The sequence below is a fragment of the Saccoglossus kowalevskii genome, chromosome 3 (assembly GCF_978046115.1).
Source record: "Saccoglossus kowalevskii chromosome 3, keSacKowa6.1, whole genome shotgun sequence".
In the NCBI taxonomy this organism is placed as follows: domain Eukaryota; kingdom Metazoa; phylum Hemichordata; class Enteropneusta; family Harrimaniidae; genus Saccoglossus; species Saccoglossus kowalevskii.
In genome coordinates, this window is record NC_140643.1 from 34,515,057 (window position 1) to 34,532,735 (window position 17,679).

At 38.4% G+C, this 17,679-nt stretch overlaps 1 protein-coding gene across 1 annotated transcript; it reads right to left on the reverse strand.

Moving 5' to 3' along the window:
• Positions 1-1,672: 1,672 nt before the first annotated feature.
• Positions 1,673-10,648, reverse strand: LOC100371026 (hydroxysteroid 11-beta-dehydrogenase 1-like protein). The gene is made up of 4 exons (XM_002739451.4): positions 10,252-10,648; positions 8,504-8,634; positions 5,793-6,087; positions 1,673-5,078 (listed from the first exon to the last, which is right to left on the reverse strand). Exons 1-4 carry the CDS (start codon positions 10,334-10,336, stop codon positions 4,738-4,740), a joined length of 852 nt encoding a protein of 283 aa, XP_002739497.2. The 5' UTR covers positions 10,337-10,648; the 3' UTR covers positions 1,673-4,737.
• Between the last annotated feature and the right edge of the window lie 7,031 nt (positions 10,649-17,679).

Consider the following 17,679-nt stretch of genomic DNA (forward strand, 5'->3'; position numbering starts at 1 on the left):
AGAGGGCCAGCTAATAGTTTATAAAGTAGCTAAAACACAATTCCGCACTTTAATGATTCTCGGGGGAGCTATAACACGTCCAAATATGAAAGATAATATTAACAAGATAAGGTAATAAGTACGTACATTCAACGTTTCTACCTAGACGGTTTTAGTCCCCGTTCAAAGACAGGATCTTTCGTGAACTTTTGAACATGTTTGAATGAATTACATTCAAACTTCACACTTACGTCATGCGACTTTGGAATACATATGCGATCCGATTCATAATCAAGCATTTCTGTCATTTCGAAATCGGATCTTGATCGTGTATGGACGAATTTCGTTCGAATTTGGTGAAAACATCAGACATTATGGGACCTCGATGCGCGTCACTTTGTTTTTTCAGATCAGTTGCAAAATTGTCGACTGGCGGCCGTTTTATAATAACGAATGCTATTCCTGAACTTCATCTTATACATTCCCTGGTCGATCATGCTCAAACAAATCACGTCGCACATATGCACATTTAGTCATTTTATTGTTAAATTATTAATATATACTTGTGTATTGTAGACCAACCATGCTTCTATAAATGAAAGGGAACAATAGTCTTAGACCGAGGTTCCACGATATAAAATGCCTGACAGGATACAGCAACGGAGAGATGATTATTTTGATTATACGCCAATACAACGTTTGAATTGAAAGATAATTATCTTTCACTTAACAAATTAATTTGAGCCGAGTATTGTGAATTTGGTAATTTCTACAACTTGACAGCCGGCGGAAATTAAAAACCTGTCTGTTCTTTGATGAAAGGTCGGTTGCACTGACTTCTTTCACACTAAGCAATATGTGTTATTTGGAGCCTAGATACTGGCACGCACCAGGAAATGTTTACGTAATATGGAAATAAAGTGTATTATTCGAGATTGTCGCACTGCATTGATCTGCAGGCTTTGTGTGTGCTCATAAAATTAAAGCGGGAGAGTCGTCACCTGCGCATGCGTCTACCCATGAGCCTTTGCGTTTTTAGCGTGTGTTGTTATCGTCGCTTGGGACTCAATTCCCGTGCGTGAGGAGGTGACGACCCCCGCTTTAACTTTGGTGTGAATAAAAACAACACCTTTTCGCCGAGTACTTCGTAAATGGTGTTTTTTTTTTTATATTGAGCAAACAATGTTGGTTCATGTTCACATAAACCTGATGTTATGTTATTATTATGAATCTATGATACAAACATTTTTTACTCATGAATCTATATATTTATTACCCTTCACCCCAAACATGAAAACAATTCATGACCTGACATAATTACGATGTAGTTAATTCAATGGTTTTGGTAAAGGGGGCGATATACTAATAAGAGAATCGCATTTATATAGACAGTCTGTAAGTGAACTATTTTAAACTAAAGAAATTTAAGTACATAAACACTCGTTTCTTGGTCATAAAGTGTGCCCTTGGCAGGAGGATGTGAATATGTGACATGTGAATAAAATGTCACAATCAATATAATTTATGACTAACACCGTCCCATGAGCACAGACCAGGCCGAATGCTACGAATTCAATGTTAGAAGACGTTATCATGCCGAGTGCGTTTGAATCAGCCTTCACACGCACGCATTATTCTCGTCTTCTGAGTAAGAACGAAGACAAAATAAAACTTGAAAAGAAGAAGACAAGTGTACAATTATATCATCCGTCTTTTATTACAATTCAATACACATTCACACAGGAAGTAAAATTGTTTAATTTATTTCATCAGCCTGAGCGTCATTCTTAATTCCAAACACGCCTAATGATTAATTAATTGTTCTTTCTCGCCGAAGGAATTATGTTATTAATCACATTTGGCGATAATCAGTTGAAACATTAATGTAAACAGAATTGGCATAATTAGTTTTGACGCAACTAAAATCACAAATGCAGATAGTGACAGTCACGTGACATTAGCTAACACGTAGATGCACGACAAAATAGTGGTCAGATCACGTATTCAAAATTACTGTCCATAAACCACATTGGCAAAGTTGTAATAGTCTTGGTGAGTTGTTTGATATGATAAAATATTGTTTAGCTTTAGGCCCGGTCACACCGACCGAACTTTGTTGGAGCGTTTCTTCAACGGTAATGAGAGGGGGTGGAATTTAGACAACGCTCGTCACCGCGCACAAAATGGGAAAAAAATCGAAAACACGGGCGTTGCCTTAGAGGTGCACCACTGAAGCCGGCGTTGCTTTAGCGTTGGTTTAACGGTAACGAACGTTGGTTTAGTTCCGACACCTCCATACCAACGCCAAACCAAAGTTCATCACCGCAATGGATCGCTGCTCCAACGCCCGACACCATTCCAGCATTCCCATGTCCGCTCGTAAAATACTTACAACCGCTCCACCAAAGTTTGTGCAACGTTTAATCACCGCCAGTGCAAAGCTGACGAAGCAGCGGTGGTCCAGCCCCGGTGTCCAGCGTTCAAGATTTTTGCGTTGGACTAGCGGACCCTAGCGTCCACGAACTTGCGTCTAGCGCTGCCAAACTTGTCTGGGCGTTGTTAGAGCGGTGGTGAACTTTGCCAGAGCCGAAAATTGCCCGCTCCTCACCGCTCGCAATATTTTGTGCAGCTTTGCGGCCTTAACGGGGGGGCAACTTCTGTTAAACGGTGGTGAACGGTAACGAGCGGTGATGAAATTTCGGTCGATGTGACCTACATATGCATTTTAAGTACTCCCGGGGTGCTTCTAACTTGTTTTCTCCAGGGTTAGAAAGTTGTACGAGTGCTATATCGGTGACATTATACGGTGCGTGATTCTTTGTAGCTTTTGCTAGTAGAATATTGAAATCGAAATATAAATGTCTTCTGATTAAAAATAAACTAAATCCCATTTAATTAAGAAAATCACCAAACATATCGAAATACTGAATTCTCCTTCAATTTATATTCTGTGAAAAGACGAATTAACAACTCTACTCATCTATATCCATTTTAGGTAATAGTTTAAGAACACCACACGTAAACAAAGCGACGGCACAAGCCAGGTATAATTAAGATGTATATGTACTAATATATAATTATTTAAGAGTTTGTAAAATACATCTCGGAAAGGAACATCTCGTCATCGCTTTTTGCAAGGCAGATACCGTATAATGTATGGCGTGTCTTTTGTTCGGAATACTGCGTTTTGTACAGTGCAGCTATATGCGATTATTTTGTTGTGAAATAGAAATAATAATGATTGATTCGAAGTTAGGCTTTTGGCAACAGCATTCATGTTATTAGTTTAACGGACCATCTCGTACATCTGATATCAATCACTCAATTACATGGATGCGGAACCAAGTGAAATACCAACCAACAACGTAACGGCGTGCCAAGAGCACCATATTTTTGGCTCTCTGCTATGTTTATAGGCGATACAATACAATGCGTTTCAGGCAGGCATGAATGGACATTTATACCCCCCAAACATAAAAACAATTAAGCTCACCAAAGTTCCGACGTACTTGACGATGGAATAAATTCAATGGGTTCAGTGAATGCGTTTTTTAACAAGAGAATCGCACTGACGTAGACATTTTTTCATTGACAACTCAAAATTCAGTACAGTACTACATTAATTAATAAATTTAAAATAATACCAATACAAGTACAACCATCGTTAGGCACAAAACGTTAAATGTCAAAAGCGAGATTATAGATAAACTGACCACTGATTAACTGATATTCATCCGGCGAGGCGTGTGATTGGTCAAGTTATTTTTAATCGTCATTAGAAATTATAAACAAATTCATAGCTTCGTGGAACGTATTGCACGTTGACACAAGACACGTGAAATAGTTGTTAAAGATTATCATTTAAGAATGCATGTCAATTTTAAAATATGTGTGTCTACGTCATTAATACTCAATAATGAAAAACTACGTACATCTTAAGTAATACAACAAAGACATAAATATATACAGTACAGTACGTAGTTCACTCAAGTGAACGTAGGCATTGTTACGGTCCTTCAGCTTCACTGCAATTTCCGCAGTTATATAAATTAAAAGTCCTCCTAGTGACGTACACATTACATCGACACTAGATTTACAATATGATATTAAAATACGTTATGCATATTTAAACATTTTCAATCAATCACTCTTGTTTAATATATATTAAAAGCAATTTCACTTTCATTTTTCTACTCTCATATCCGGAAATATTGCAATCTCTCGAATGTAATTCTGATTGTTTTACAGGTTTAACACGCGATATACATTCAATTTGCTGGAAACTTACTGATACTATATTGTAACTGTATGTATGTCTAGTACATGGAAAGCAGTAGTACAGCAACGTAACAGTACCATAACAATCACTACCGCATGAGTGTTCAAAGACGTATCATGGTGCGTAAATTTGTAAATTTATTTAAATGCATGTATGGGAGATGTAACACCGTTCGTGATATTGAAGTATCTTCCAGTATATTTGTCACATTTGTCCTAGTCTCAGCTATGTATTTGTTACACGGATAAACAATCGTGATCCAACTCGCGATTAAGATGTTAATATTGAGTACTGACAAATTCATGAGTTAATATGGGTACACAACGACTCAGTGGCGGATCCAGGCAAGCCCCCCCCCCCAACGCATGACGAATCATATTATCTGGATTACGCATAGTTAATCCCCCCCCCAATACATTTTGCTGGATCCGCCACTGCAACGACTACAGTAACTATCACATTTATAACAAACAGGCATGCTAAATATGAAAATATGGAATTGACCATGGAAAGTATCTATCAATTAAACACACTTGAAGCATAGTATCCAGCCACGGGAAAAACACGTCAGTACTTCTCAAGGCTGAAGACTGGACAATATATTCGGCGGCATCTGAAGCCGAGGTTCGGAACCAGAAAGCACTGAGAACGTGCTTTGAAGCTTGTAAAGCATGGTCTGTATCAATTCCTCCCATTGTACAAATAGTAATGCTGACGTCGACACTTGATAGCGCCAACTCGTGTCTCAGACTACGGAAGAATCCATCCAGGGCGTGCTTGGTGGCGCTGTAGTGAGTCATGTATGGTAGTCCCATTTTACCTGCAATAGATATCAGTGCATACTGTGTGAATGATTATTCTTTCTGCGGTTTTGGAGCCGACTTGAAGTTTAGTGTTTTCATGTTTTTATTATTGTATTTTTAGCATGGCCAGGATGTATTAATTGTTGATGCTCAATTGCGTCGACGACGTATAATAAATGAAAATGTATACAGAAATACATAGTCAACCAAAAATATTAATATCTGCGGGTCAGCAGCATTGTATGCATTATCCAGTGATCGCCATATTTACGAACATTTTGGGAAAAAGCTAGAGTGAACGCAGGTGTACGAGGCCCTTATCTTTTTAATTACCGGACATAAATTACGCTGTAGTTCTAGTAGTTGCAGCACGGGTTATACTCTGAGAGCTTACAACAGACAAGTATAAACATAACACAAATAATTGAGTGTATTGCAAATAGACGATTAATTTGCATTTGAATACAACAGCACTAAACATTTGCGTGTGAATATAGGCGCAATTTCTGTTTGCTAGCGGGTGTTTTGTTTTGTGTTAAATTACATCTGTGGCAAAACAATACACAGTGACAGAAATGCTATATCAAAGTCAGTCCAATCCATTGTTCAATTCTATGCCAGTTACTCACCACAATAGTTTTGAATCTGAGCAGAAACTTGCTCATTAATATATGAATATGGTTTTATAACAGACCATTGCGGTGCCCTCAGTTCGTGTCGCACTGACTTACCGGCTACAGATGATACAACTGCAATACCACCGTTTGAAGCGTTCAGAAAAGGAAGCATCTTCGTAGTCAAAGCAACAAAAGACATAAAGTTAACATCCATCATATAGTTTAATTGGCTGAGGTTTCCGTCCCATGATTCCCAGTAGAAAAGACCGTGATTTAAAATCAAATAATCCAGACGACCAATATTCAGTTTTATTTCGTTTATAATGTCATCTATTGCATTATACCTTGCCATGTCGAATGCAACAATCTCGACCTGCTCTGCACCCAGTTTCATACATGTTTCGCCCACCTACAATATTGAAACGTTATTAAATAGTTCAACAGTCTCAGTCACCTAACCAATTTATATTCAAGTTACAAAAGTGAAAATAATATACTCAACAGTAGATCCGTAAACACATGTCGCATAGGGAAACCAAAAACAAAACCTAAAAAGAAATGAACGACAAGATTGCAACACTGTGTTTCAAATATATAGTGTTAATATAATGGATTCACCATATGAATGAATAAATAGTTGAAAATAAGTGTTTACAGTAAAAAAGAAAGGGGCCAAAAACAGTTTTAATATTAGTCGTATTCGATAATATTAAACTACCTTCCACAAACATAATTTGAAATTAAACCACATTAAGTACATGGCTATATCACAAGTGAACACATCCATTATACAGGTGTTTCATTAAAGTTGAAACAAGTTTGTGTTGACCAAAATTGTCCGCCTGAGAATAGGCACTGTTCCAATGATCGCACTTTTTAGACTGCGATTTTGGTTTAGGGAATCGCAAAAAAACAGCATACATATTATTGTTGTACTGAAAGCGAGAATCACTCTTACATTCGCCGTAAGCGCACCGTTTGACTCTCATTGGGACAGATATTATTTCGAGATGAGGTTTACAACGCGTAGGACAATGTGGTTGCTACCATATTGAACTGAAAGCTTGACCTGTATCACGTGACTCAATTGGTCGCTCAGGTGCGTAAACCGTGGTCACGCGTGATCTCACAGCTTGCAAAAAATGGCTTATTGGTCTGACGGTCAACGGTTTTCCAAAAAGAAAAACGAACGAAATTTTATTTGGGAGTAGGGTTTCCATATTTAAAAAGAAAAGACATTCTGTGTGTTTTCAGGCAGTTTATACCACTATTAGCTATTGCTAATCTGTATAGATTCTGACTGAACCTTACCAGGTCTGTCATTATCACAAATCATCATTGAAATCTAATAATAACAATTATAATGTAGTTTATTCCATCTTCAAAAATACAAGTTTATATCAGTGTGTAGTAATAGCATTTTACGGGAAAAAACAAGTACATAAATATGAATTGAAAAATAAGTTTGCATGTTTAGTTCGTTGAAAGCAGTGTGAATATCTGTTAGTCTGCATCGAGTATATAAATTTGGAAGTATAATTTGTGATGGAAAATTGGGTCTTGACGTAAAATTAGATCACTCCATCAGAAAATGTATTTCATCTTCCCCGAGATTGCTATCGCACTGTCATGATTTGTGTTTCGAGATGTGTATATCTGCCTCTTTCAATAAACAATTTATGATTGCTGGTCTTAAGTTTAGCCAAACTAATTTTTAGTTATAGTTTATAGTAATAGTAAGTAATCGTGTGTTTTTTTCAAATTTGACAAATGTTTGCTATCATTCTTTCAATTTTGTGATTCCCAGAGATTAGTTTAGTTTTGTTCAATTTTAGTTTTTCGACATTTTAATTTTTTCTTAGTCATTAAAGTAATAAATAAATCGCTGGAATAAAAGATTGTGATGTGACAAGACAGGCTGTTTTTCACTTTGACTCGTGAAATTATCAACATATCAAACGGATTTCAGTTTCATAAAACTAACAGATCTAGCGTGTATTACAGAATATGTAACAATCCAGGCAGTCTGGTTGATCCACGCAATCAGAGTACATCACGACTGAACAACAGAAAATTATATTAATTTGAATAATTTTGATAGTTTTAGAATTCGACTAACATGCGTGTGTGATAGAAAGCAGTATAGATTTGCGACGTTATTTCAAATTCTCCCAACCCTTTTTTCCGTGCACTAAAAGGTGTTTCCTCGCGAATAGTGACGATTTTATACGGATTGTGAAACGTTTACGATTTAACTTGACTCCAAAATTAGTAACTATGTACCAGTGCATCCGCGAAACCGTAAATATGACTCCAAAAATAACGATATTCCCTAATCGCAATATGCTAAACTAGCAGTAATCTTTTACGCAAATGGACAGGACGCTCTGCGGTGTTCTTAAGTCTAGAACGCATTCACAAATTAAAAATAGATACAGGGATACAGATTATTGGACATAGTGGATGACTTGTGTAGCATTTTTTTATTTGTTTCGAGAATTTTGCGAGGAACAAATGAAAATTACTATACTCGCTAAATAACTACGACAATCTCGAGTCACTCATGAGATATCCTCTATAAACTCGCAAAATAACCGAACAACACACTAGGAATATTGCCAAATATAAAAACATATTAATGAGTCATTAATCTATAGAGTACGTACACCTCATCAACATGTCAAACTACAACTGATGAGGCATTGATAATTTATAACAATTAAATGAACATAATAATCACACATTTTGTTAGAAAATAGTCATCAACACATATAAACGTTTTTGGAAGTGAACAAATCTGTACTGTTTTATAGTTCCTAACTGACCTTTTCAAGAAGTGTTCTTCGCCTGGCTGTGATCAAAATACGACATCCGAGACGAGCGTATTTATATGCGAGCTGTTCCCCGATACCAGAGCTTGCACCAGTTATTAAAATCGATTTCCCTCGTAACAACTCTACTCAAACGAAACAGAAATCATTGTGAATGAAATAATTCTGGTTTCCGCTGAAGTGACAGTTGAGACACAGGGATGAAGCTATTCAAAAGAAATTTTATTTCAGCAAAACGAAATCGGGATAAACATATGTATGAACATACACAAGGTTAAACAAAATTACGAAAGCAAAAAGATGAGGAAAGGAGAGATTAAAACTCTAAAAACGAAATGACCGTGACTAAATAGCAACTTTGAGATGAAGGATGGGAAATATGATTACTTGGCAGATTATTTATTTTCTTTTATTTCAGAATCAGATTTTTCACGATGATCAAATATGAGCAGGGAAAATATTTCTACAGATATTTTTTCATGACTTTTCCTGTAAACTTTATTTTGCCACACCTTTTTACTGTTCCATCCCTAAATTGGTAAGGTATAATTGAAACTTTGAACCAAACTTTATGAAAGTGTATCTGAGAACCAGTCTATTTTGAATCAAATCACAACGCAAGGTGACGTAATGCAAGATGATTCGAATCAATAACCGCCAAGGGAAATGTCAATCCAATGAGTAAACGAAAACGGCCCAGACATGTTCAAATCTTGCTTTAGAGAGGATTAGTATGCCCACTGGCCAGTTGACGATCGTCAAAACGAAACACGAATGCACGAGCATATGTATACTACTAGTACTAGTATTATGTTTTGTCTTTTAACTTATTTTGAAAAAATAGACCAAGTCATGTCACACACATCAAAATAAAATCAAAATGGCCGCCAGTCGAGCACTGGCAATCAGAGCAAACACAAATGTACGTATATCAGCAAAGCGCAATGTATATCGAGTATGAATATAGTTGGCATGTCTGGGAGGCGTGGCTGCAAAACAGGAGGTTACATTTTCTAATAAACGATTTGAGTTTTTATAGACACAATTTGCCGACAGTCGATTAAATTTCATTGTAACTTTTGAAAATAGTGAAGGGAATATGCAAACCATTACAATTGTTTTTGTATTACAATTAAACATCGGTGAAACTGTATTTGTGGGACTGTCAGTCGCTGTATGGACAGATGGGACCCACGACATAAATTCCCCTTTACAGCACTCAGTATTATTGTACAATTTGCTCGTTGCTGATTATTCACACAAATTTATCGCTGCATTTTCCATGATTTGTATATGATTTATTGTTATAATTGCTGTACTGTGATGATATACTCGAATTCACTTTCATTTGATTTGTATTTGGTTTGTGTATTTGAATACTGTAATTTATTCACTTTATTTATTCATACTGTGTTGTCTTACCATATATAATTGCACCAAATTGGTACTGAGATAGACAGTGATGGTAGTGTAACTGCGTGGGTTTTGCAGTCAGACATATTGGTCTCTACCTCTTTGGTTATTTCCTTGAAGAATTTGCTTCCAAACCATTTCCTTTGTGCATGTTTGTTTTCCAGGTCTATCACCCCTCTAGAATAAACACAGATTTTTGCTTCTGCATTTCGACCGCCAGTAAAACAATAAACGTGTATACAGTCAGTCGCCAGGCTCCGCTGTTAGTATAATACTACATTACGGAATAGTGGTGACGTCTCAATTTAGCATAAACCTGATATACGTACCTTCGTCAAACGAACTCAGCAAGTTATAACCGATATAAACTGCCATCAATACACCAAATATAGAAAGGACGTGCAAACGAGACATCGCTGCAACAACCACTAACTGCCACACCACTAGTGCGCAAACCTCTACCAGCACCTCGCAATATGACTATCACAAACACGCTGGCTTTGCGCTATTAAAGTCCAACATTGGTTTTATAAATTTGGGGTCCAAATCCAGGAGGAACTTTCATGTTAGGTATTAAAGTAGTGTCATCACATAAATCAAATACATGATCGATGAGAAGTAATACATACGTATATGTAGCCCGCCAGATTCTAATCTTACTGCAGTCAAATATGTGGTCTTTGTAGATACGTGTCACCCATTAGTTTTATCAACCGAGAGTAATTGACCATAGACCACTCATATGGATAACAAGCGAGTCGTTTAGTCTCTTTCTTTCTAAACCCTACTTCTAAACAGTCATAAGAATAGAGGCAAGGTTATTTGAATAGAAACAATAGCAGCGAAACTCACAGGAGATAGAAACCCGGGTATTCATCACACAAAAGGTAGTCCTGCTGTTATCATATACTTCATTGAAATACAAGAACCAGTAAATGTGATGTGCGCTTGCCGTCCGAAATCGGCAATGTCTAAATAAATAAATAGATGCATATGCGTCAATAATATACATTGAACACCAAATATTTATCATTAGAATTTGATAAATTTAGTTATACAAATATAGTTATAGCAGAGGACGTCTTTGAACAAGTCAGTGTTATACCGGCAAGCCCTCTCTTAATCTCCAATTTGACTAAAACCGTCATTTTGTATTGAGTGGGGAAATAAATCATAAGCATCTTTTAGAAAACATACTATACTAAGTTTAGACACAATTGGTCAATTGTGTGTTCGAGATACATACATAAAAAACAGACAACTGCTAAGATTGGCCATTTTGTCAGCCTAAGGGGCACTGGATTGCATAATTACAAAGAGTTTACAGCAAACAAAGTTGATTACATTCAAAGAAAAATTCCCAAATAACATGGATAGTTGTTATTATAAATTATAATAGTTTATATGCTAACGTGACAAAACAAATCAGAGACTACAAGGACGCACAATAACAGACTTCCCAGTCGCACAATAGTACACATACTATAAATCCACACAAACACTCACTTAATGAAAGCATTAAGACACAGTCTATAAGACACACTACAATAGGGCTACTGGTAATAGGCTAGCACACTAGTTCACCAAAACTTATCATGAGTACGGCAACAGATCTTGGAACCAAAAAAAACTTTCTCACTGCCATTGTCACACCAATTCAACCCTCTTGGTTTTTGCCTGGAGTTTAAATTACATACATATTTTAGTAACTGCTTGAATGGAAGTGAAATCGGGATTCGTATTACTTGCATTCCATTAACTATTAGGGTCACTAGGATAATTTCAATATGCCCCAAGCAGAAAACTCAAAGACTTGAATCGACAGGGTTCACATCTCTCGATTCGCTTTAGAACACCTTTGATAGCCATTATAGGTACACACTCCGTTTACAACTGCACACATTAATAAGGTCCATTACCTAAGACTGATTTGAACAGATTTTAACAAAACATTGAGAGAAAAAGGATGCACTTGATAACAAGCAAGCTAGTAATCATTGGTCTAGATAAAAACCGTTTAAACTCCCCCGTCTACATCAAGGGGCATATAGACTGCCATTCAACAGATCCAACTGTATTTTTGCAAAAGGCCAGGTCAGGTCATGCATGGTCACAGGGATAGGACCACAAAAAATACTGCCTTCAACGTCTTAGAGTAGATTTGTGCCACTAGAATCGCTTCTCTGCTCACCTGCAACCCGAACATGACCAATGCCTGATGAACAATTGCAAAGGTGAATGGTGCATTAATACAAAATTGCAAGAATGTTACTCACCAAGGTTTGTCTAGTCTTACATGTTACAGATGCTCTGAGTACGTTGCTTGAAATCACTTAATTAAATTAATTAAACTCAGTGGATGTATATTCTGGTGGGCAGAATTGTCCCCAGGGCAATCATAATTGTGTACAATGTAGTTTCATTTTGAACATGTCTTGCTTTTCTTAATGTTTATTGCAGTGATTGTGTAGCATTCACTATATTAATGCACAATAGGTCCCGAACCCAAGAGTAAAATCTAATTGGTCCAAATGGCTCTCTATGATTAGTTCAAAATTTTCTATAGACTAATACTACATTAGATGAAAAACGAGACAGGCAGGGTAAGGCAAGCATGGTTTGACTATGTAAATATGGAATACTTACTTCACACCAAATGGATAGTAAGGAGATGGGCAGGGTAAGGCAAGCATGGCTTGACTATGTAAATATGGAATACTTACTTCACACCAAATGGATAGTAAGGAGATGGGCAGGGTAAGGCAAGCATGGCTTGACTATGTAAATGTGGAATACTTACCACACACCAAATGCATAGTAAGGAGATGGGCAGGGTAAGGCAAGTATGGTTTGACTATGTAAATATGGAATACTTACTTCACACCAAATGGATAGTAAGGAGACGGGCAGGGTAAGGCATGCATGGCTTGACTATATAAATATGGAATACTTACCACACACCAAATGGATAGTAAGGAGACAGGCAGGGCAAGGCAAGGCAAGCATGGCTTGACTATATAAATATGGAATACTTACCACACACCAAATGGATAGTAAGGAGACAGGCAGGGCAGGGCAAGGCAAGCATGGCTTGACTATGTAAATGTGGAATACTTACCACACACCAAATGGATAGTAAGGAGATGGGCAGGGTAAGGCAAGTATGGTTTGACTATGTAAATATGGAATACTTACTTCACACCAAATGGATAGTAAGGAGACGGGCAGGGTAAGGCATGCATGGCTTGACTATATAAATATGGAATACTTACCACACACCAAATGGATAGTAAGGAGACAGGCAGAGCAGGGCAAGGCAAGCATGGCTTGACTATATAAATATGGAATACTTACCACACACCAAATGGATAGTAAAGAGACAGGCAGGGCAGGGCAAGGCAAGCATGGCTTGACTATGATATGAAATACCACTTACCAAATGGATAGTAAGTAGATGGGCAGGGTAAGGCAAGCATGGCTTGCTATATAAATATGGAATACTTACCACACACCGAATGGATAGTAAGGAGACGGGCAGGGTAAGGCATGCATGGCTTGACTATATAAATATGGAATACTTACCACACACCAAATGGATAGTAAGGAGACAGGCAGAGCAGGGCAAGGCAAGCATGGCTTGACTATATAAATATGGAATACTTACCACACACCAAATGGATAGTAAAGAGACAGGCAGGGCAGGGCAAGGCAAGCATGGCTTGACTATGATATGAAATACCACTTACCAAATGGATAGTAAGGAGATGGGCAGGGTAAGGCAAGCATGGCTTGACTATATAAATATGGAATACTTACCACACACCAATTGATAGTAAGGAGATGGGCAGGGTAAGGCAAGCATGGTTTGACTACGTAAATATGGAATACTTACCACACACCAAATGAATAGTAAGGAGATGGGCAGGGTAAGGCAAGCATGGCTTGACTATGGAATACTTACCACACATCAATTGATAGTAAGGAGATGGGCAGGGTAAGGCAAGCATGGTTTGACTACGTAAATATGGAATACTTACCACACACCAAATGGATAGTAAGGAGATGGGCACGGTAAGGCAAGTATAGTTTGACTACGTAAATATGGAATACTTACCACACACCAAATGGATAGTAAGGAGATGGACAGGGTAAGGCATGCATGGCTTGACTATATAAATATGGAATACTTACCACACACCAAATGGATAGTACGGAGACAGGCAGAGCAGGGCAAGGCAAGCATGGCTTGACTATATAAATATGGAATACTTACCACACACCAAATGGATAGTAAAGAGACAGGCAGGGCAGGGCAAGGCAAGCATGGCTTGACTATGATATGAAATACCACTTACCAAATGGATAGTAAGGAGATGGGCAGGGTAAGGCAAGCATGGCTTGCTATATAAATATCGAATACTTACCACACACCGAATGAATAGTAAGGAGACGGGCAGGGTAAGGCATGTATGGCTTGACTATATAAATATGGAATACTTACTTCACACCAAATGGATAGTAAGGAGACGGGCAGGGCAGGGCAGGGCAAGCATGGCTTGACTATATAAATATGGAATACTTACCACACACCAAATGGATAGTAAAGAGACAGGCAGGGCAGGGCAAGGCAAGCATGGCTTGACTATGATATGAAATACCACTTACCAAATGGATAGTAAGGAGATGGGCAGGGTAAGGCAAGCATGGCTTGACTATATAAATATGGAATACTTACCACACACCAATTGATAGTAAGGAGATGGGCAGGGTAAGGCAAGCATGGCTTGACTATGTAAATATGGAATACTTACCACACACCAATTGATAGTAAGGAGATGGGCAGGGTAAGGCAAGCATGGTTTGACTACGTAAATATGGAATACTTACCACACACCAAATGGATAGTAAAGAGATGTGCACGGTAAGGCAAGTATGGTTTGACTACGTCAATATGGAATACTTACCACACACCAAATGGATAGTAAGGAGATGGGCAGGGTAAGGCAAGCATGGCTTGCTATATAAATATGGAATACTTACCACACACCGAATGGATAGTAAGGAGACGGGCAGGGTAAGGCATGTATGGCTTGACTATATAAATATGGAATACTTACTTCACACCAAATGGATAGTAAGGAGACGGGCAGGGCAGGGCAGGGCAAGCATGGCTTGACTATATAAATATGGAATACTTACCACACACCAAATGGATAGTAAAGAGACAGGCAGGGCAGGGCAAGGCAAGCATGGCTTGACTATGATATGAAATACCACTTACCAAATGGATAGTAAGGAGATGGGCAGGGTAAGGCAAGCATGGCTTGACTATATAAATATGGAATACTTACCACACACCAATTGATAGTAAGGAGATGGGCAGGGTAAGGCAAGTATGGCTTGACTATGTAAATATGGAATACTTACCACACACCAATTGATATTAAGGAGATGGGCAGGGTAAGGCAAGCATGGTTTGACTACGTAAATATGGAATACTTACCACACACCAAATGGATAGTAAGGAGATGTGCACGGTAAGGCAAGTATGGTTTGACTACGTAAATATGGAATACTTACCACACACCAAATGGATAGTAAGGAGATGGGCAGGGTAAGGCATGCATGGCTTGACTATGTAAATATGGAATACTTACCACACACCAATTGATAGTAAGGAGATGGGCAGGGTAAGGCAAGTATGGTTTGACTATGTAAATATGGAATACTTACCACACACCAAATGGATAGTAAGGAGATGGGCAGGGTAAGGCATGCATGGCTTGACTATGTAAATATGGAATACTTACCACACACCAATTGATAGTAAGGAGATGGGCAGGGTAAGGCAAGCATGGTTTGACTACGTAAATGTGGAATACTTACCACACACCAAATGGATAGTAAGGAGACAGGCAGGGCAAGGCGAGACAGGCAGGCATGGCTTGACTATATAAATATGGAATACTTACCACACACCAAATGGATAGTAAAGAGGTGGGCAGGGCAGGGCAAGGCAAGTATGGTTTGACTATGTAAATATGGAATACTTACTTCACACCAAATGGATAGTAAGGAGACGGGCAGGGTAAGGCATGCATGGCTTGACTATATAAATATGGAATACTTACCACACACCAAATGGATAGTAAGGAGACAGGCAGAGCAGGGCAAGGCAAGCATGGCTTGACTATATAAATATGGAATACTTACCACACACCAAATGAATAGTAAAGAGACAGGCAGGGCAGGGCAAGGCAAGCATGGCTTGACTATGATATGAAATACCACTTACCAAATGGATAGTAAGGAGATGGGCAGGGTAAGGCAAGCATGGCTTGCTATATAAATATGGAATACTTACCACACACCGAATGGATAGTAAGGAGACGGGCAGGGTAAGGCATGTATGGCTTGACTATGATATGGAATACTTACCACACACCAAATGGATAGTAAGGAGATGGGCAGGGTAAGGCAAGCATGGCTTGACTATATAAATATGGAATACTTACCACACACCAATTGATAGTAAGGAGATGGGCAGGGTAAGGCAAGCATGGTTTGACTACGTAAATATGGAATACTTACCACACACCAAATGGATAGTAAGGAGATGGGCAGGGTAAGGCAAGCATGGCTTGACTATGTAAATATGGAATACTTACCACACACCAATTGATAGTAAGGAGATGGGCAGGGTAAGGCAAGCATGGTTTGACTACGTAAATATGGAATACTTACCACACACCAAATGGATAGTAAGGAGATGGGCAGGGTAAGGCAAGTATGGTTTGACTACGTAAATATGGAATACTTACCACACACCAAATGGATAGTAAGAAGACGGGCAGGGTAAGGCATGCATGGCTTGACTATTATATGGAATACTTACCACACACCAAATGGATAGTAAGGAAACGGGCAGGGTAAGGCAAGTATGGTTTGACTATGTAAATATGGAATACTTACCACACACCAAATGGATAGTAAGGAGATGGGCAGGGTAAGGCAAGTATGGGTTGACTACGTAAATATGGAATACTTACCACACACCAAATGGATAGTAAGGAGATGGGCAGGGTAAGGCATGCATGGCTTGACTATGTAAATATGGAATACTTACCACACACCAATTGATAGTAAGGAGATGGGCAGGGTAAGGCAAGTATGGTTTGACTATGTAAATATGGAATACTTACCACACACCAAATGAATAGTAAGGAGATAGGCAGGGTAAGGCATGCATGGCTTGACTATGTAAATATGGAATACTTACCACACACCAATTGATAGTAAGGAGATGGGCAGGGTAAGGCAAGCATGGTTTGACTACGTAAATGTGGAATACTTACCACACACCAAATGGATAGTAAGGAGATGGGCAGGGTAAGGCAAGTATGGTTTGACTATGTAAATATGGAATACTTACCACACACCAAATGGATAGTAAGGAGATGGGCAGGGTAAGGCAAGCATGGCTTGACTATGTAAATATGGAATACTTACCACACACAAAAAGAATAGTAAGGAGATGGGCAGGGTAAGGCAAGTATGGTTTGACTATGTAAATATGGAATACTTACCACACACCAAATGGATAGTAAGGAGATGGGCAGGGTAAGGTAAGCATGGCTTGACTATGATATAGAATACTTACCACACACCAAATGGATAGTAAGGTGATGGGCAGGTTAAGGCAAGCATGGCTTGCTATATAAATATGGAATACTTACCACACACCAAATGGATAGTAA